Below are 20,685 nucleotides of genomic sequence, written 5' to 3'. Positions count from 1 at the left end.
CGCTGAGAACCTTCCTTCCTAACCCTCCTGACCTTTTCCTCCTTGTTTAAGGAACTCCCCCAAACTTACCTTTGGTTCAACTCTTTGGCTATCTGTCGTAGAGTCACACAGTGTGGAAACAGGCCTTTCAGTCCATCTCACCCATTCCAACCAAAATGTCCCACCCACACTACTCCCACCTGCCTACGTATGTTACATAACCCTCTAAACCTATCGTATCCATGTATCTGTCCAATTTCTGTTTTAAAACGTACCTGCCTCAACCACCTCCTCCGGCAACCCAAAAATGTAAAAAATGTTGTCCCTCAGGTCACTTCTAAGTCTCTCCGTCCACCTTAAACCTATGTCCTCTGGTTCCTGTTCACACTACTGACCCACGACTGCACTGCCAGATCCAGCTCCAACAATGTCATCAAACCTGCAGATGGCACAACAGTCGTCGGCCTCATCAGCAACGACGATGAGTCGCAGTGCAGAGAAGAGGTGGAAAATCTCGCGAGAATGGTACGAGAGCAATAACCTGAGTTTCAACGTGGACAAGATGAAGGAGATGATCATGCAATTTAGGAGAATCAGGAACGACCACCCTCCACTACACATCAACAATATTGAGGACCCCTTCCACCCTGCACACAGCATCATTTAGGTACTCCCATTGGGAAAGTGATACAGGAGTATCAGCCAGCACCACCACGGGCAGTGAGAATACGGAATCACCAAAGGATCTGCTCACACGAACCAACCAAGACTTTCATATTCATGTAACAATATTTATTTGTATATATGAATACTTGTCCTGCATATGTATTATTTGTTTGTGTGTGTGTGTTATGTCTTGCTGTGTGCCTGTGTGTTTTACACAGAGGACTGGAGATCGCTGTTTCTTTGTGTTGTACTTGTGCAATCAGATGACAATAAACTTGACTTGGTTACCAATTACTCTAGGCATTCACCCAATCTATTCCTCTCATGACCTTGAACACGTCAGTGAGATCACCCCTCATCCTCCTGAACTCCAAGGAATAAAGACATAACCTGCTCAACCTCTCCCTATTGTTCAACATCCCCCCCCCACCCCCCGAGTCCTGGCAACAACCCCCCAATCATTCGTTAGCTTCACTGAATTTGAGTGCAAGATTGTTGCTGCACCACTCAACTAGCTGATCTATCTCGCTCCTGTCCACTTCCATATACCCAGGCAAGCACATCTCCACGAAGTCACGGTGACTCAACTTAAACCTGCTCTTTTTCAAAGCAGCAACTTTCAGAGAACCGGCTGTAGATCAAAAGCCCATGAGCTAACTTTTAACAACCTCCATTAGGGTTGCCAGGTTATTTCCCATCCAAAGATTTGTTTCAAGAGAAGCTACACCAATCTCTTGCTGAAAGAACCCTGGGAGGCTGAAGTTATTATTCAGTGAGGTACTGAAAGCTCAACAAAATTCACAAAGCAATGACAAACAGGCAGGAAAAAATGCGCAGAAGTCTGACGCCTTCATCAGATCAAAATATATTGTGCTTAGTGACCTTCACAGCTATTTGCAGGAGAAACATTGTAGAATTCTTCATCTACAAACTTATCTAAACAGGTCACGTCCTAAAGCTCTTCACACTGATGTAACATTCATATTGAAAGAAAAACATGAGAGGCAAGCTGGTGTTGGAAAAGTACAACGGGTCAAAGAGGGAGTTTTCATCCTCTTTTAGTAAACCTTGGGCTAGGCAACAAATGGAACACCATGGGCAATTCCAATCACCCCATTACAGGAAGGATCTGGAAGGGAGGGAGAACAAGTAGTGGTCTAGCAGAAACCAGAGAAGTCGATGTTAATACCATCCAATTGGAGAGTGACCAGCACCTCTGATTTATGGATGGCCTTGGTTTGACAGTTAGGTTCGTAGGACAGAAATTTTGGAGGCAAGGGTAAAGCAATTTCTATTGTTATGGGATAAGGTTTTAAATTATTTATTGGTGTTATTAGTATGTTTGCTATTCATAATTTTTACCTTCAATTTTAATAGTTTTTAAATTGTCTCTGGATTTCAGAAGCAATTTAAAATCCCCAGACGTGAATTTGAGCTTGGCGTTGGCAAAGCCCCTTTGTGTGCAGAGTTCTGCATGATGTAACCTGTGGCAGAGTTGCCATCCAGACCTCACACTGGGGTGTGGGAGGCAGAGGTTGAGGACCCTCCACACCAGGTACAAGCAAGTGGGATGTGTAGGGACTGCTGGCAACACACCTGATCCAGCTAACATGGCAGCAAAGTTCAAGGGAAAAAACATTCAACTTTTAATCCAATTTACATTTTTAAGCTCCTGCTTACAAGTTCGCACTTTCAAATCATTCATAGAACAGCAAAGCAAAAGAAAAGGCCCTTTGGCCCACAATATTGGTGGCAAACATGATGTCAAAATAAACTAAATCTCTCCTGCCTGCGATGATCCATATCCCTCCATATTTACGAGACTCTCTGAAAGCCTCTTAAACATCACTATCATATCTGCTTCCACCACTATGCCTGGCAGCCCATTCCAGGCATCTACCACTGTGTAAAAATCTCCAAGGTGGGAGATGGTGTTGGGGAGTTTAAACGCGGGTCCTCCAATTTTTTTTACTTCTTTCCCCTGTGTAAAAGTAGCTGACTGTGTGAAAGAATATGTATAATAAAGGATTAATTAATTAGCTGAAAACATAATTGTTTCAATTTTTAACTTACTTTCTGTGTTATAGTGACAAAAGCTACCAAGGATAGCCTTAAGAGAAACACCCACAACATGGCCCCAAGCTTAAGATAAGTGATTTACAGAAAAAAAGTATCCTGTGGTTTCCAATTCAGTACAAATGACCTTGTCTGCACATTTGTCATAAGTTGGGCAAAACTAGTGGAATTTTGTGGAAACATGCTTGGATAAATGTAAAAAAAGATTGAACACTTTGCATGCTTTGAGTAAGGCTCAGTGCAGGGAATGAGTGACATTGTCTACTCATTCTTTGTACCACTTACTCCGGCTAGCATAAGTGATTGTATGTTCTTTGATTCTGCTGTTTGTTTTATTACAGCACAGTCAACTTCAACAACTGTCTACCTAAGTCAGTGTCTCAACAGGGGCCATACAGATTCCCCTTATAGAACATGTAAGTCAATGGGTTTCATACTTTTTCTCTCTACTCATATATAACCTTCACTAATCCCTATGTCATAGGTGCTCTGTGATTAGTAAGGGATGGTATGTGAGTGGGGGAAAAAAGATTTGAGAACCACGGCTCTAGACCCAATTGTTATTGAAATATTTTGCTTGAGAAATATTGTCATTGGCCCATTTCTTTGGAATTATGAAACTGTCCACATAACAAATCAATTAGATATGATTAAAACACTGGTTTTCAAACTTTTTATTTCCACTCATGTACCACTTTAAGTAATCCCTTACTAATTACAGAGCACCTGAAGCATAGGGATTACTTAAGATGGTATGAGAGTGGAAAGAAAAAGTTTGAAAACCAAAGATTTAATTGGGGGGGAGGGGGTCATGGACTGACAGCATAGCTTATTTTTTGTTTTTAATGTAGTCGATAGGAGAGAAGTATGGAAGAAACAAACTAAGCATGACTGCTTCACAGGGAAGGGGACCCATAAACTTTGAGCAGAATCCTGAGGGCACTATAGCTAAAAAAAGAGGTTGAAATGGCTGAGTAAAGCACAAAAATCTGAAAATGGCAGGTCTGCCTCTCATAATTTTATAAACCTTTTTTCAGATCTCCCCCAGCTTTAAAGACTTTGGAGAAAACAACTTGTTTGTCCGACCTTATAATTCATATCTTCTAATCCTGGCAGCATCTTGGTAAATATGTTCTGTATCCTTTCCAAAGCCTCCACATCTTTTCTGTAATGGGCTGACTAGTCCATCAAGAACTGAAATATTCTGAATGTGAATCTGGCCCAAGTTATCTGATTTTTAAATTCTCATCTTTCCAAATCCCTCAGTGCTCTGAATCACAAGTGTTTCTATGCAAATAACCTGCACTTCTCGAGGATATAAATTCCAGTGCTTATGGATTCCTGCATTAATGCCAGCCACTGGGCCTCGGGTGACCTTTGGCTCATTGAAACATATTAAAGATATTGCATAAAAGGTTTAATCGATGTTGATAAGTGCCTTTGGTTAAATTAGTCACTTTTGTTCATTCATGTGAGTGTTAAATTGTAACGGCAATTATATGAGTTTACAGGATTTGGACAGATTAGAAAATGATCTCTTCCTTTGTGACTGTGCTGAATCTGATTTTTTTTTGCTTCAATTTCATTTTTCTTTGCCTGTTTTACTTAGCAGACCACAACCAACCAACTTTAGATACTTATAATCCTAGAGTACAGAATAAAAGCCATTCTTCTTTGTCGTGTCTCAAATGAATTACAATACAACTTTGATTATCCAAGATCGTCAGGACGGGGCCTATTTCGGATAAATTATATTTTTGGAAAACTGGTCTTTCTTTTAAAAAAACACCCCAGCAGCAACAGCAAATCACTTGTAACAGTGTTTAGACAACAACAAACAACAAGGGAAATAATGTTTAATTTTCACCAAAAATCAACCTGAACAAAATCAGATAAATCCAACTCCAAAGCTCAAAATTCTACGCAAAGGTTTTTCCAAAATTCCAATTTATTTTTTTAAACCTGTGACATCAGTTCAGCTCAAGAAAAATTTTAGATAACTGAAGATTTCTGATTGTTTCAGATATCCTCATGTATCTGAAAATTTTCGGAGATGAAATGACGTCATTTTGGCTTTGAATTTTTTTGGATAAATGAAGATTTCTGATTTTTCTGAAATCCTCAATTATCCAAAAAAAATCTTCAGAGCTGAACAGACGTCACTTCCAGGTACAACTAAATTTCAGATAACTGAGGAGTTTGGATAATCCGATTTCAGATAATCAGAATTGTACTGTACTTTAACAAAAGTGATCTATAGCCCAGAATTTGACACCCTACCCTTGAGGATAACAAAGATTTCATACACATGTACCATGGTGGGCTTAATCTCCAGGAAAGACGCAAATAAATGAATGAAGGAACTTGAGAACTTAAGTCATAAATATTTGGTTATCCTCTCGTCCTCTCTCCTGGATGGCAGTATCTTCCCACAGACTTTCTAAATCTTTTACAAAAACCTAGCAATACCTGGATGATCATTCTTCCTCATCACTTACAAAAGTTTGTGAGGGAATGGTCAAGATTTTTTTCCAGCATATTCCTCTGCTAGAAGACATTATCATTAGATCTAGCCCCAACAAAATGCATCGGAGCAAATTATCCTCCAAAGTTCCCCAGGTGACACTCAAAATAGTCACACTCAACCAGCAAACAAGAGCTGCTAGTTTCGGCTGAAATATTAGGGTCATTTCTGGCAAACCACAGTTTAGACCTTAGAGAAAGTCCAGGCAAGATTTGTACCATGGTTGAAAGACTTCAGTTATTTGGAAAAATTAGAGAAGCCAAGGTTGTTTCACCTAGAACAATAGCAAGCCCTTTGGCGCATCCAGTCTGTGCTGAACTATTATTCTGTCTTGTCCCATTGACTTGTACCAAGACCATATCCCTCCAGTCTGCTGGAGACTGGCTGAAGGGGCATTAGGTATCAGAATTGGGATGTGAGAGTGTGTCAGAGGTTTGGATCTGGAGCTTGGGCTGTTGATGGTTTGGACTGGACTCTGTGTGGCTGCAGAAGTGCTGGAGATGAATCCATGGACACTCAGTGACTTGAGGGGACTCTCTTTTGCTTCTCTTTCTTTGAACATAAGAGGTGCTTCAGGAAATTTCTGTTGATGACTAAGGCGAATTTTGCGTAATATTCGAGTTTTTATTACATGACAATAAATTGAATACCCCTCCCATCCATGTATCTGTCTATATTGTGAATGTCAAATTCAAGCCTGCATACACAACATTAGCTGGCAGCTCTTGATAACCCCAATGTTCCCTTTAAAGATTTCACCTTTCATCCTTAACCCATGTTCTCTAGTTCTTGTCTCACCCAACCTCAGAGGAAAAAGCCTGCCTGTATTTGTTCTATTTACACCCCTCAGAATTTTGTACCTCAAATCTTCCCTCATTCTCAGACACTCCAGGGAATAAAGTCCTAACCTGTTTAACGTTTCCCCGTAACTCAGTTCCTCAAGACGTGGAAAAATCCTTGTAAAGAAGGGCAAAATGATGGACAAGGTCATGAGAATTCTAACAGAGTCACTCGATGAAGATTTGGCAGTGTAAGTAAAGAGACCTTGTTTCCAAAGGTGGGAGTGTTGTTAATGGGGGAGAGGAATTTAAGGCAAGTGGTGACAGAAAATAGATCACTTTATGTTTTGAAATGAAACTTGATCCTAAACAGATACATGAATTATTGTTCTTTACAAAATTGAGTAAAATAAAAGCTTAAAATGGAAACAATATGGAGGATGATGAGAAAATCCAAGGCACTGGGACAAACTGGACCATTCCTCCAAGAATAACTGTGAATTGTTCTCTTCCTCAACTGCACTGTCCTGAACACTACTCACCACTGTGTTCCTCTCCAGAGAGGTTATCTATATCAATGTGTGTTGCCCTCTGTAAATAAGTTTACCAGTGATGGAAATTTAGGAGTGTTTCTCGTTTAGAGACACTGCGCTTATTGTAAATTGGTCATACTTCCCAAGAGAACATTTCCCCCAACCACAGCCCTTGGTATCACAAACCCAGGCCCCTCCCTGGCTCTGGCCCCACTACCGAGACGCACAATACCACATGAAATTTGTCTCACTTTCACAGTTGCCCGATTGCCAGGACCCACCAAACAACAACTGCCCAATTTCTCACGTAATTCAGTTCACTTCTATCCTGCTTTTATCAACGTAGTCAAGGCCTCACAGTGGAGGTACTCTCCTGAGCAGCAGTTTGAGGGAAGCTTTGACAACATCTGAAACAGTCACCCTTCATATACGTTTGATTCCTCAGTTTACTCACTGACCAATATTGAAGAGAGGAGGTACACTTTCCTGTCTGTAGTTTTTGTACACAGAACTTAACTCACTTTTTCTTGACCTTGGTCTGCCTCTTTCCAAACTCACCCAATTTAAACCTACGTTGTCAATGCCTTTTGTGGAGCTTCAAAGCTATATATGTTGACACAGAGGAGACCGCAGGTGCTAAATCTTTATATCTTCATCATCATCATCTGATCAGATTCCAGCACTGGCAACTTTTGCCTTCCTATCACCCATTCCCCTCTCCCTGTCCTGACCCCTCTACCTCTCTCTCTCTCTCTTTCCCTGTGTCTGCCATTCCTCTGCCTCTATCCATCATGTTTCACCTTTGTCTGGTTCTGAAAGCAAAGATGAGAACTTCAAAATAACCATGTGGTGAAAACTTTTTTTTAAATATATTTTTGGAGATCTGGGTATTATTTGCAAAGCTTTATTTATTCCTCATTCCTAACTTTATTCATTGGAGCATAGAAGGTTGAGAGGGGATTTGATAGAGGTATTTAAAATTATGAAGGGACTAGCTAGAGTAGATGTGAATAGGCTCTTTCCCCTGAGGATAGGGGAGATTGGAACAAGGGGTCATAAGTTAAGGGTTAGGGGACAAAACTTTAGGAGTAATATAAGAGGATGCTTCTTCCCTCAGAGAGTGGTGGCTGAGTGGAATGATCTACCTGAAGGAGTAGTTGCAGCAGGGTCAATACTGTCATTTAAGAGGAGGTTAGATGAGTTCGGCGGGCAGCAACCTCCTTTGAAGAAGACCGCAGAGCCCACCTCACTGACAAAAGACAAAGGAGGAAAAACCCAACACCCAACCCCAACCAACTAATTTTCCCTTGCAACTGCTGCAACTATGTCTGCCTGTCCCGCATCAGACTTGTCAGCCACAAACGAACCTGCAGCTGACGTGGACATTACCCCTCCATAAATCTTTGTCCGCGAAGCCAAGCCAAAGAAAGAGATGAGTACATGAATGTGAGGGGGTTGGAGGGTTATGGGCAAGGGAGTGGGTAGGTGGAACTAGTGGAGTTTCACGTAAATCGGTGCAGACTAGAAGGGCTGATATGGCCTTTTTCCATATTGTAAAATGTTATATAGTTTTATAACTGCCATTTAGATGGTGGCAGTCAGCAGGTTCTTGAATTGTTGCAGTCTTTATGGATGGAGGTGACAGATAGGAAGTTCCTCAACATAGACTCAGTGACAACGAAGGAACTGGTGATACATTTCCAAATCAAGACGGAGTTTGATTTGGAGGGGATGCGGTGCATGGTAGCTCTCCCATGTACTGGTAACTTTGTCTTCTTGGTGGCAGGAGACAAGGTGAATGGCTACAGCGTGCTGCAGACAGTACACACCAGTCATGTTTAAGGTGGTACACAGGGTGCCAATAGGTAGGCTGCCTTTACCGAGATGGTCTCAGCTTGTTTAGAGTTTTTACAGCTATACATCTGGACAAGTGGAAAGTGTTCCATCACATTCCTGATAGATGCCTGATGTCACAGAACACCCACAATGCCCCCCTCTTCTTCTTAGCTCACATTCTCTCTCTCCCCCCTCCCATTCCCCTGTCTCCTTTCCTCTAGTTCTGTCTCTCTCTTCCCTTTTCCCTCCTTTCACAGAGCTAATATCAATTCTCACCTTTCCTCTATCATATTCAATTCACACCTTTTGTTGGTCTGGACTTCTCCCCCTGCCATTCTTCAGTCTTTATTCTGTTCTTTACTCACACCTTGAAGAAGGTCCCAGGCCCGAAATATTGAGACCAGCTGAGTTCTTCCAGCACTTTCATGTGTGTTTTACTACAATAGTGTCTGCAGACTTTCACATTTCACACAGATCACTTTTGACTGGCTCAAGTATTTGTGTGGCTGGTCTGGTTTGTCAACAGTGAAACTGGCAGCACATGGGTGAAACCAAGGGCAATAAGAGCTACAGGGAAAGTGGGCTTGAGTAGTGGGAAAGACAATGTTTTATTCATAGCCACCACAGGTTCCGAGAACCACATGGCTCTTCTTGTATGGATGAAAAAGACCTGATATGATTTTGATGACAGCAAAATTTTGTATGACATCAAATTTACAAATGTTTCTAAAACTTTGTTGCAAAACGCCCTGCAGAGTTTAAAAGCTTTAAACTTTTAAAGAGTTTAAAAGACACCTTTATCCAGGTGTCTTGCTAAAATATATCTGTGTATTTTAGACCATAAGATATAGAAGTAGAAATAGGCTATCCAGCTCATTGAGTCTCCCCTTTCATTCAATCATCAGCTGATCCATTTTCCCACTCAGCTCTACTCTCCAGCCTTCACCTCATAACCTTTGATACCCCTGGGTAATAAGGAACCAATCAATATCTGCCTTAAACACACCCACACCCATGGCCTCCACAACTGCCTATGGCAACAAATTCCACAGATTCACCACTCTCTGGCTAAAGAAATTCCTCCACTTCTCTGTTCTAAGAGGACAACCTTCAATCCTGAAGTTGTACCCTCTTGTCCTAGACTCTCCCACCATGGGAAACAATCTACTCTGTCCTTTCAACTTTGGAAATGTTTCAACGAGATCTCCGTCTTCATTCTCCTAAGTTCCAATGAGGACAGGCCAAGAGCCATCAAAGGTTCCTCATATGATAACAAAATTCATTTAATATTCAACAAGGGTTTTCCAGATGGAAATTTTAATGTAGACATACAGCACATTAGCAGCACATTAGCCAACAATCCCGTGCCACCCAAATAACCTATGACCTTGGTACATTTTGGAGGGTGGGAGGAAACCGGAGCACCCAGAAAAAAATCCACGCAGGTTGTGGGGAGAATGTACAAACTCCTTGCACAGAGTGCCGGATTTGAACATGGGTCGTTGGTGTTGCAACAGTAACAGTAACTGCTGTTAACTGTGTAGCCCAGAATATTGAAGAATTTCAATTGAAATTCTAATTGCTATCAATAATTCAATGCAAATCTCACTTTTGAAATGCATCCAAATCACCGTGCTAAATACCCTTGTATTCATTCCATGCATACGTTTTTTTTTAATCAATCCCTTAAAACACTTTACATTCCAAGTTTCCCAGAATCCAGTTACCCAAGGGGATTCACTACACTATCTAACCTTATTCATGACTTCTACAGGGAATTTTAATCCAGACCTTGTTAAGCAACCAAAGCCGATGCCAAGAAATATTTATGGGATGAATGCACCTTCCTGGAGGAATATCATTTATCTCAGTCATTTGAAATGTGGCCTTGTCATGCACTTACAATATTGTGCGGTACACTACAGAATTACCATATATTATCTGAAACCACTTTAGCCAAGGTTATTGAGATTAATTAAATGAAATACTTTGGGAGTGAAATATTCTACTGCCCTTCTGAGAGGACTGATCTTCTCCCTTCTTCAATCCTCCCTTTGCTCCTATTGTAATGTGATCACCTACAGCCATTTCTTATCTCCATATTAAAACTGTCTGTCAGTCATCTTATAACCATATAAAACAATGTACAATACTGAAGCAGGCCATATCGGTCTGCACCGATTTACGTGAAACTCCACTAGTTTCACCTACCCACTCCCATGCCCACAATCCTCCAATCTCCAAATCTCCTCACATCCATGGACTCATCTCTTCTTCTTCTTCTTCTTTGGCTTGGCTTCGCGGACGAAGATTTATGGAGGGGTAAATGTCCATGTCAGCTGCAGGCTCATTTGTGGCTGACAAGTCCGATGCAGGACAGGCAGACACGGTTGCAGGGGAAAATTGGTTGGTTGGGGTTGGGTTTTTCCTCCTTTGTCTTTTGTCAGTGAGGTGGGCTCTACGGTCTTCTTCAAAGGAGGTTGCTGCCCGCCAAACTGTGAGGCGCCAAGATGCATGGTTTGAGGCGATATCAGCCCACTGACAGTGATCAATGTGGCAGGCACCAAGAGATTTCTTTAGGCAGTCCTTGTACCTCTTCTTTGGTGCACCTCTGTCACAGTGGCCAGTGGAGAGCTCGCCATACAACACGATCTTGGGAAGGCGATGGTCCTCCATTCTGGAGACGTGACCTACCCAGCACAGTTGGATCTTCAGCAGCGTGGATTTGACGCTGTCAGCCTCTGCCATCTCGAGTACTTCGATGTTAGGGATGAAGTCGCTCCAATGAATGTTGAGGATGGAGCGGAGACAACGCTGGTGGAAGCGTTCTAGCCTACTCTTAAATGACAGAAATGACCCTGCCGCAACTACTTCTTTTGGTAGATCATTCCACTCAACCACCACTCTCTGAGTGAAGAAACGTCCTCTTACATTGCTCCTAAACTTTTGCCCCCTAACCATTAACTTATGACCCCTTGTTCCAATCTCCCCTACCATCAGGGGAAAGACCCTATTCACATCTAATCTATCCATTCCCTTCATAATTTTAAATACCTCTATCAAATCCTCTCTCAACCTTCTACGCTCCAATGAATAAAGTCCCAGTCTACTCAATCTTTCTCCATATTCAAGATACTGCGATCCAAGCAACATTTTTGTAAACCTTCTTTGTACCCTCTCTACTTTATTTATATCCTTCCTATAACTTGGAGACAAGAACTGCACACAATACTCCAAACTTGGCCTCACCAATGCCTTAAACAGTCTCAACATCACCTCCCAGCTCCTCCATTCTATGCTATGATTTATAAAGGCCAGTATACCAAAAGCCTTCTTCACCACCCTATCTACATGGGATCCACCTTCAAGAAACGCTGAACCGTTATTCCAAGATCCTTCTGTTCCTCAGCATTCCTCAATGCCCTCCCCTTCACCGCATATGTCCTATTTTGGTTATTCTTCCCAAAATGAAGTATCTCACACTTATCTACATTAAACTCCATCTGCCACCTTTCAGCCCACCTTTCCAAACAGTCCAAATCCTTCTGTAATCCATGAAAACCTTCTTCACTATCCACAACTTCCCCTAACAACAAAGGACCCAACACCAATCCCTGATGGACATACAGCATGCCCCTTCCAGCCCACGAGCCCATGCCACCTAAATATTCCAATTAACCTACAAGCCCCATACATTTTGAAAGGTGTGAGGAAACAGGAACATCTGAAGGAAACCCACGCAGACACAATGTATAAACTTCTTATAGTCAGTGCTGGTTTCAAACCCGAGTCACTGGCACTGTAACAGTTTTGAACCAATGCTAATGGTCCCACCCTTCCTGTCATATATGGATGTTCACTGTACAGATGCACTGAAATTTTTACTTGCTGCAACCAGAGGTCAGTAAGATACACCAACTGCAAGAGTGAAAATTTCAATGACCACAAATGCCCAGGCACAAAAAGAGATAATAAATCTCAACAGATAGATAAATATTCATAGATGCAGTTGGTGCAAGAAGTAAAGACACTTCAGTGGTGCAGACAGATTTATTGCTGATAATATCTCTATAATTTGCTACATCTTTAAATTTTGCTGCGAGGCCTTAGAAGTCGTGTCGATGGCTGGGCCCAAGGCGGGAGATCACGCAGGAAGCTCAGTACTGTAGGTCACCGGGTGCTTTCTTCCCTTCTCACCAGCTTTTTAATATCGGCCCTTTATCTACCTCGAGGAGGGGCTCAAGCCAGAAAGGTTGGTAATACATCCTTATCTCCTATGGATGCTGTGACACATGCTCAGTTCCTCCAGCATTTCTGCGTTTTTACATCTTTAACTTTTCCCAGTTCTGATGAAAGTGTATTGCAATGTCAATTATTTCTCTTGCTGCAGATTTTTTGTTTCTTGTTTATTCGCTCATGGGATGTGAACATTGCTCACAATGTCTGCAATTATTGTCCATCCCTAAATACCCTCCCCCCCATCGACCTGATCTACCAGGATCGTTGTTTGAAGAGGGCTTGCAAAATATGTGAGGACCCCTATCACCATGCATGCAGCATCTTTCAGCTGCTCCAGACGGGGAAGAGATACAGGAGTATCACAGCCAGAACCACCAGGCTGAGAAACGGCTTCTTCCCACCGGCAGTGAAAATGTTGAATGACTGCTGAACTTCAAAAGCAACTCCCCATTAAATACTCAACTATTTAATAATAAATATATATATGAGACATGTATATAGTTTCTGCCTTGGCGAGTCTGTTGTCTATCTCATTGTCGATCCTTGCATCTGATGAAATGGTGCAGCCGAGATAGGTAAACTGGTTGACCGTTTTGAGTTTTGTGTGCCCGATGGAGATGTGGGGGGGCTGGTAGTCATGGTGGGGAGCTGGCTGATGGAGGACCTCAGTTTTCTTCAGGCTGACTTCCAGGCCAAACATTTTGGCAGTTTCCGCAAAGCAGGACGTCAAGCGCTGAAGAGCTGGCTCTGAATGGGCAACTAAAGCGGCATCATCTGCAAAGAGTAGTTCACGGACAAGTCTTGTGTCTTGGTGTGAGCTTGCAGGCGCCTCAGATTGAAGAGACTGCCATCCGTGCGGTACCGGATGTAAACAGCGTCTTCATTGTTGGGGTCTTTCATGGCTTGGTTCAGCATCATGCTGAAGAAGATTGAAAAGAGGGTTGGTGCGAGAACACAGCGCCTTTGGAAGACTACACAAAAGAGTCTGGAAAAACAACCAACTGAAAAACCTCACAAAGATAAGCGTATACAGAGCCGTTGTCATACCCACACTCCTGTTCGGCTCCGAATCATGGGTCCTCTACCGGCACCACCTACGGCTCCTAGAACGCTTCCACCAGCGTTGTCTCCGCTCCATCCTCAACATCCATTGGAGCGCTCACACCCCTAACGTCGAGGTACTCGAGATGGCAGAGGTCGACAGCATCGAGTCCACGCTGCTGAAGATCCAGCTGCGCTGGATGGGTCACGTCTCCAGAATGGAGGACCATCGCCTTCCCAAGATCGTATTATATGGCGAGCTCTCCACTGGCCACCGTGACAGAGGTGCACCAAAGAAAAGGTACAAGGACTGCCTAAAGAAATCTCTTGGTGCCTGCCACATTGACCACCGCCAGTGGGCTGATAACGCCTCAAACCGTGCATCTTGGCGCCTCACAGTTTGGCGGGCAGCAGCCTCCTTTGAAGAAGACCGCAGAGCCCACCTCACTGACAAAAGGCAAAGGAGGAAAAACCCAACACCCAACCCCAACCAACCAATTTTCCCTTGCAACCGCTGCAATCGTGTCTGCCTGTCCCGCATCGGACTGGTCAGCCACAAACGAGCCTGCAGCTGACGTGGACTTTTTTACCCCCTCCATAAATCTTCGTCCGCGAAGCCAAGCCAAAGAAGATATAGTTTCTGCGTATCTGCGCATATGTATTCTTGCCTCTCTGTGTGTTATGCCTGTATATGTGTTTGCCCACATATCTCCTGCTTTGTATACCCCTGCATCTCTATCAGGCAGTGAACGCTGCAGTCAGAGAGCACCAGCAATTGTTAAGGTTCCACTCGACCCAGCTGATGATCTGTTCTTGCTGCTACCGTCAGGAAAGAGGTAGAGGTGCCACAAGACTCGCACCACCAGTTTCGGGAGCTGCTGCTACCCCTCCACTGTCAGACTCCTCGACAACAAACTCAATCAGGGACTCATTTAAGGACTCTTACCTGTGTACTTTATTATTTTTTTAAAATTGCCTCCATATTGCACAGATTTCTTTCTTTGTTTACGTGTGCATGTTGTGTACAATTTTTTTTTTGCACCACCAGTAAGTGGTAATTCTGCCTTGCCTGCAGAAAAAAAAAGAATCTCAGGGTTGTATGTGATGTCATAGATGCACTCTTGATAATAAATCTGAAAACTAAATCTAACTCTTGCATCCCTTGTTGTGTATTTGAATCCTATAAATGTGCTACATCACCTGTGCTTATGGATATGTCTGATCTTAAACTCGTTAAACCATCAAGGCAAGCTGCAATGATAGGGTTGCATTGGGAATAGGGTAACAAAATTAGATTGTTCATGTTCAACTATTCAATAAAGTCATGCCTGACCTGGTTTGAAATTATATAGAGTATATCCATCTTAACACTTCATGATCCTGGGTCTTGAAAATCAATCTTGAAACACCAGCATAATGTGCCAGTAGCTCCACGCTCATAAAAAAAACTTCAAAGTTAAATCAATATCTGATGATGCAGCAAAGAAAATCAATGACCATAATTAATCCAACCAATTAGACCACAATGTGCAAAATAAAGAAGTAGAAGGGTGGGATAATAAATTTGCAGATGACATGAAAGTTGGTGATGCTGTGGATAGTCTGGAGGGTTGACAAAGGATATAAAGGAACATTGATAAGATGTTGAGCTGGGCTGAGAAGTGGCAGATGGAGTTTAACCCAGAAAAGTGGGAAGTGGTTCATTTCAGTAGGTCAAATTTGAAGGCAGGTCACGATATCAATGTGAGCTCTGAGCAGTGCGGAAGAACCGAGAGATCTTGGGGTATGCATCAACAGGACACAAAGATGCTGCACGCGTTGATGGTGTTTTTAAAGAGGCGAATGGCGTGCTGACCTTCATTAATCATGGGATCAAGTTCAAGAGCCGTGAGGTATTGTTGCGGCTATGCAAGACTTTAGTCAGACTGTTCTTGGAATATTGTGTTCATTTCTGATCAGCTTACTACAGGAAGGATGTTAATGTTATTAAGAGGGTGCAGAGGAGATTTACAAGGACATTGCCTGGATTGGAGAGCATGTCTTATGAAGATAGGTTGAGTGAATTTGGTCATTTTTCCTTGGAGCCACAGAGGATGAGGGGTGTCCTGATAGAGGTGTACATGATAATGAGAGGCATTAATCGTGTGGATGGCCAGAGGTTTTTTCCCAGGGTTAAAATGGCTAACATGAGGTGGGGGGGAAATAGATTTAAGGTGCTTGGGAGTAAGTACAGAGGGTGATACAAGAGGAAGCTTTTCACAGAGAGTGGTTAGCGCACAAAATGTGCTGTCAGAAACAGTGGTGGAGGCAGGTACAATGGGATCTTTTAAGAGATTATTAGATGGGTATAAGGAATTGAGAAAAATGAAGGGTTATGCAGTAGGGAAATTTTATGCAGTTACAGTAGGCTATTAAGTCGGCACAATACAATGGGATGAAGGGCCTGTACTGTGCTATGATTTTTTGTGTTCTATGACTTTCAAATTGAAACTGTGTAAATAGAATTAAAAGAAAGCTCAACCAGGAATATATCAAATTAAACCTTTTTTAGTATCTGTTCAGAACAGTACTATTATTGTAAACAGCTGGAGTTTTTAATTGAACAAAAATGGCAGTAGCAATAGTTCAGCACAGACAGGATGGGCTGTAGGGCCTGTTTCTGTACTGCATTGTTCTATGATTTTGTACCTTTCGGACACTTCTTGGTATTTCAGACAGTGAATATTAATTAGACTGCAGGAATTATTCTGTGGATTGACACAACGACTGCAACCAAAGGTTCTGGGAAATAGCCAAAGAATGTATTAATTTTTGCCTGAAGGCCTGGAGGTAAGCACTGGTCAGCAAGCTAGAACTCTAGTTCCTCTTCAAACAGAGCTGGGGCAGAAGATAAAATGCTAAGTTTAGAACTGGTCATGTCAGAAATAGGGAAAAGAGTAGAGAATGTAGAAGAGCGGGAAACGGCTGTAGAAATGGAAGTAAATGACAAGAGAAAAATTGGAAGAATTTTTTAATTACAAAAAAATTAAAGATACACAAGAGTTGTTATCTCAGAAAATTGATATGTTGGAAAATTATAGGAGGCGAAACATCATAAAAATAGTGGGCCTGGAGGAGGGTGAAGAAGGCGAAGACATGAAGGAATTTATAAAAGGATGGATCTCGAAGGTCCTGGGAATGACAGAAATGCAGGAAGAAATGGAAATAGAAAGGGCTCACAGAGCACTAGCTCCGAAATCACAGGTGCATCAAAAACCAAGATCCATCTTAGTAAAATTTTTGAGATATATGACAAGAAAAAATATACTGGAGTGGGCAAGGAATAAAGTTAGAAAAGATAATAAGCCATTGGAATTCAAGGGTCAAAAAATATATTTTTTTAACCCAGACACATGTTTTGAAATCTTAAAGAGGAGGATGGAGTTTAATACAGCGAAAATGATTTTATGGGAAAAAGGCTATAAATTCATGTTAAGACATCCAGCTGTGCTTAAAATATTTAGACCCAGGGAGCAAAACAGACTGTTCTCGGATCCAGAGGAAGCACAAGAATTCGCAGAACATTTGCAGGACAGAAGAAGAGATGAAGAGATGTAACAAGAATGAAGAACGGAGATAAAATATATATAAAGATGTAAAAACAATGTATATGTAAAGAACAAAAGAGGGAAGAGAAGGGAAGGAAGGAAGTATGGGGAAAAAAGAGAGAGCTTTGTTATATGTGTAAAAAAGTGTTTTCGGGGGGGGGGGCTGGGGGAGAGGGAATAACTGTCACTGCAAAATCAGTTGTGAGCAAGATCACAATCCAAATGGAAAGGGAAGTTGTGGTTGCCCAGCAAGGGTTAAGGAGCAACTCAGAGAGGGGGGGAGCATTTGGGGTTAAGGTATTATTGGGTGTGGGAATTGTTGGAGTATTTTATGTTTTAGATGTGTTGTCGTACATTGAGTTTAATAAGGGAAAACTAAGAGATGAAAATGGGAAAGGAAAAAAGGGGATGGAGGTGGCAAAGAAGTGGAAAAGAGGTGTAAGCAAGATATAAGATGGCCACGTTGAACTATATGGCTATAAACATTAATGGAATACATAACCAAATGAAAAGGAAGAGGCTACTAAATTTACTGAAGAAAGAAAAAATAGACATAGCATTTGTGCAGGAAACGCATTTAACTGAAGTGGAACATAACAAACTAAAGAAAGACTGGGTAGGACACGTAGCAGCAGCATCCTATAATTCAAAACTAGAGGTGTAGCCATATTAGTTAACAAAAATGTACCAATCAAATTAGAGGAGGAAATAATAGATCCAGCAGGGAGATATGTAATGATAAAGTGTCAGATATACTCAGAATTTTGGAATTTGCTTAATATATATGCACCTAATGAGGAGGATCAAAAGTTTATGCAGGATATTTTTTTGAAGATTGTAGACACTCAAGGAAATATATTGATAGGAGGGAATTTTAACCTTAATTTGGATCCAATGTTGGATAAAACTGGACAAAAGACAAGCAAAAAGAACAAAGTAGCCAAATTTATGGTTAAATCATTGCAGGAAATGAAACTTATGGATATATGGAGGAGGCAACACCCAAGAGAGAAGGAATATTCATATTACTCGAGTAGGCATAAAACATACTCAAGGATTGATATGCTTTTGTTGTCGGCCCATATTCAAGGGAGAGTTAGGAAAACTGAGTATAAAGCTAGACCACTATCAGATCATTCACCCCTATTATTAGCAATAGAACTGGAGGACATCCCACCAAGAACATATAGATGGAGGTTAAAAAGGCAGGAATTTAGAGAATTTATTGAATGCCAAATTAAAACATATTTTGAAATAAACACAGAATCAGTGAAAGACAAATTTATATTATGGGACACAATGAAAGCCTTCATTAGAGGAAAGATAATAAGTTATGTAACTAAGATGAAAAAGGATTACAATTGGGAAATAGAGCAGTTGGAAAGGGAGATAATAAGTACAGAAAAGGAATTAGTAAAAAGGGTTGATATAACGAAAAGGAGAGAATTGGCGGACAAAATAATTAAATACAAAACATTACAAACATACAAGGTGGAGAAAAACATAATGAAAACAAAGCAAAAGTTTTACGGACTGGAATAAAAAAAACCACATAAAATATTAGCTTGCAATTTAAACAGAACAAGCTAAAAGAACTGTATTGGCATCAAGGAAAAAGGACAAAAAAATTACATATAATCCAAAAGAGATTAATGAAAACTTTAAGGAATTTTATGAACAATTATACCAAACTGAGAACGAGGGGAAAGATGATAAAATAGAGGAGTTTTTAGCTAAAATTGAACTGCCGAAATTACAAGAGGAACAAAACAAACTAATAAAACCATTTGAAATAGAGGAAGTATAGGATATATTAAAAAGGCTGCTGAACAATAAAACACCAGGAGAGGATGGATTTCCAATAGAATTCTATAAAATATTTAAAGAGTTATTAATTCCTCCTCTCCTGGAAGTAATGAACCAGATAGAAGAAACACAAAACTTGCCAGATTCATGTAAGACAGCAATAATTACAGTAATACCAAAGATGGGGAAAGCATCCATTAAGACCAGCATCATCTAGACCAATATCTCTACCTAACTCAGATTATAAGATAATAGTGAAATTATTAGCAAACAGATTGGCCGATTGTGTACCAAAAATAGTAAATCAAGATCAAACTGGATTTATTAAGAAAAGACGAACAGCGGATAATGTCTGTAAACTTATTAATCTAATTCATGTAGTTCAAGGAAATAAGAAACCAACAGTGGCTGTTGCTTTAGATGCAGAAAAAGCCTTTGACAGAGTAGAGTGGAGCATTCTTAAGTCCAAGGCAGTTACCACGTTGGTAATGCTGTCGCTGAGAGCATTGCAACCTCTGCTTGGATGATGCGGTCAGCTTCCAAAGTGGGCTTCAAGTCCAGGCTTTTGGGAAAGGAACACTGCATGAAGCAAATTAGGATGGTTTGTTTATAGCAAGTAAGACTGGTAGACTGAGAAGAAAAAAAAACTTCCTCTGCTGGAACTAATTCTAGAATAGGTGTAATATTAAAAGAATATAAAGGGATATAAAATTAAGGTTGTCGATGGATGATAGAAATCAGCCATGTCTAAATAAATGCTGGACCAGGCAAGAGGAGCTAAGTGATCACTCTTGCTTCCAGGTAAGGAGGTGCTGCCGGAGGTGCTATAATGACAAAGCTACCACTGGTGTGGACCCGGGAGAGTGATGAGTTCAACCGCCCAGTCTAAATTGGTCTGTGTCCAAGATGGCAACACCTATGCTCAGCAGTGATCACGAGGGGTTGCAGATTCCAGGGAGCAGTGAACTAGCACAGGCACCAGAAATGGGGGGAACATCCCATTGAGGAGAAGCAGAGGAGTCAATGCTACAGGACAGTAACCATGGCTGAGAGACCCACAAAGGCTGCGGGCAACGCGGTCAGGGAACTCACATGGTCTGGGGGCTGCTAGAGTCTGGCTCATGGGAACCCGATGTCAGAGCTGGGATTTGAGAAGGTGCTGAGGGCAAGAGGGACTCCCGAAGGCTTTGGGCATTGAAGGCTTCCTCATTGTTTTGGAGGTTTGGATGTGGAGCTCAGGTTGCCGATGGATCGAGCAGGAGTCTGTGCGGCTCACGTTTGTTCACGTTTCAATGCATAGATGAGTAAACACAATGGGTTGTATACAAATGGATTATTTGTTCTCATGTGAAGGGATTCCTCAATTGCGAACTCCCAAATGATTTAATTCCTGGGCATGATGACTATACTTGAAAAAGTCAAAGTAGTTTTTCCAAACCAAGTTGAGTTACTTATAATTATACCCTCTGGACTTTTACTACCTCTCTTAAATGGTGCCTGATATTCAGGCAATTGATAGAAAGTTATTGTCAGTCTTGGGGCTGATAAAGCAGAACTACTGTGCGTTCAGGTCAAAGACAAAAAGAACAGAAGATATGATAGCTAATTCACAGCAGAAG

The 20,685-nt window shown here is 41.5% G+C and overlaps 1 protein-coding gene across 2 annotated transcripts in view; it reads right to left on the bottom strand.

The window, feature by feature from the left end:
- LOC138735852 (serine/threonine-protein kinase 3/4) overlaps positions 1–20,685 on the bottom strand; it is a 155,022-nt gene that overhangs the window by 7,711 nt on the left and 126,626 nt on the right. Inside the window, exon 11 of one of the 2 annotated variants that reach the window (XM_069884369.1) lies at positions 14,620–14,742. The exons of the other annotated variant lie outside the window; for it this stretch is intronic. Coding sequence (XP_069740470.1) covers positions 14,632–14,742 — 111 coding nt within the window. The 3' untranslated portion in view covers positions 14,620–14,631. The remainder of the gene's footprint in view (positions 1–14,619; positions 14,743–20,685) is intronic. 2 annotated transcript variants of the gene reach the window in all.

The sequence above is a fragment of the Narcine bancroftii genome, chromosome 6, assembly GCF_036971445.1.
Source record: "Narcine bancroftii isolate sNarBan1 chromosome 6, sNarBan1.hap1, whole genome shotgun sequence".
Taxonomy (NCBI): domain Eukaryota; kingdom Metazoa; phylum Chordata; class Chondrichthyes; order Torpediniformes; family Narcinidae; genus Narcine; species Narcine bancroftii.
This window is presented reverse-complemented; position numbering and strand designations above follow the sequence as displayed.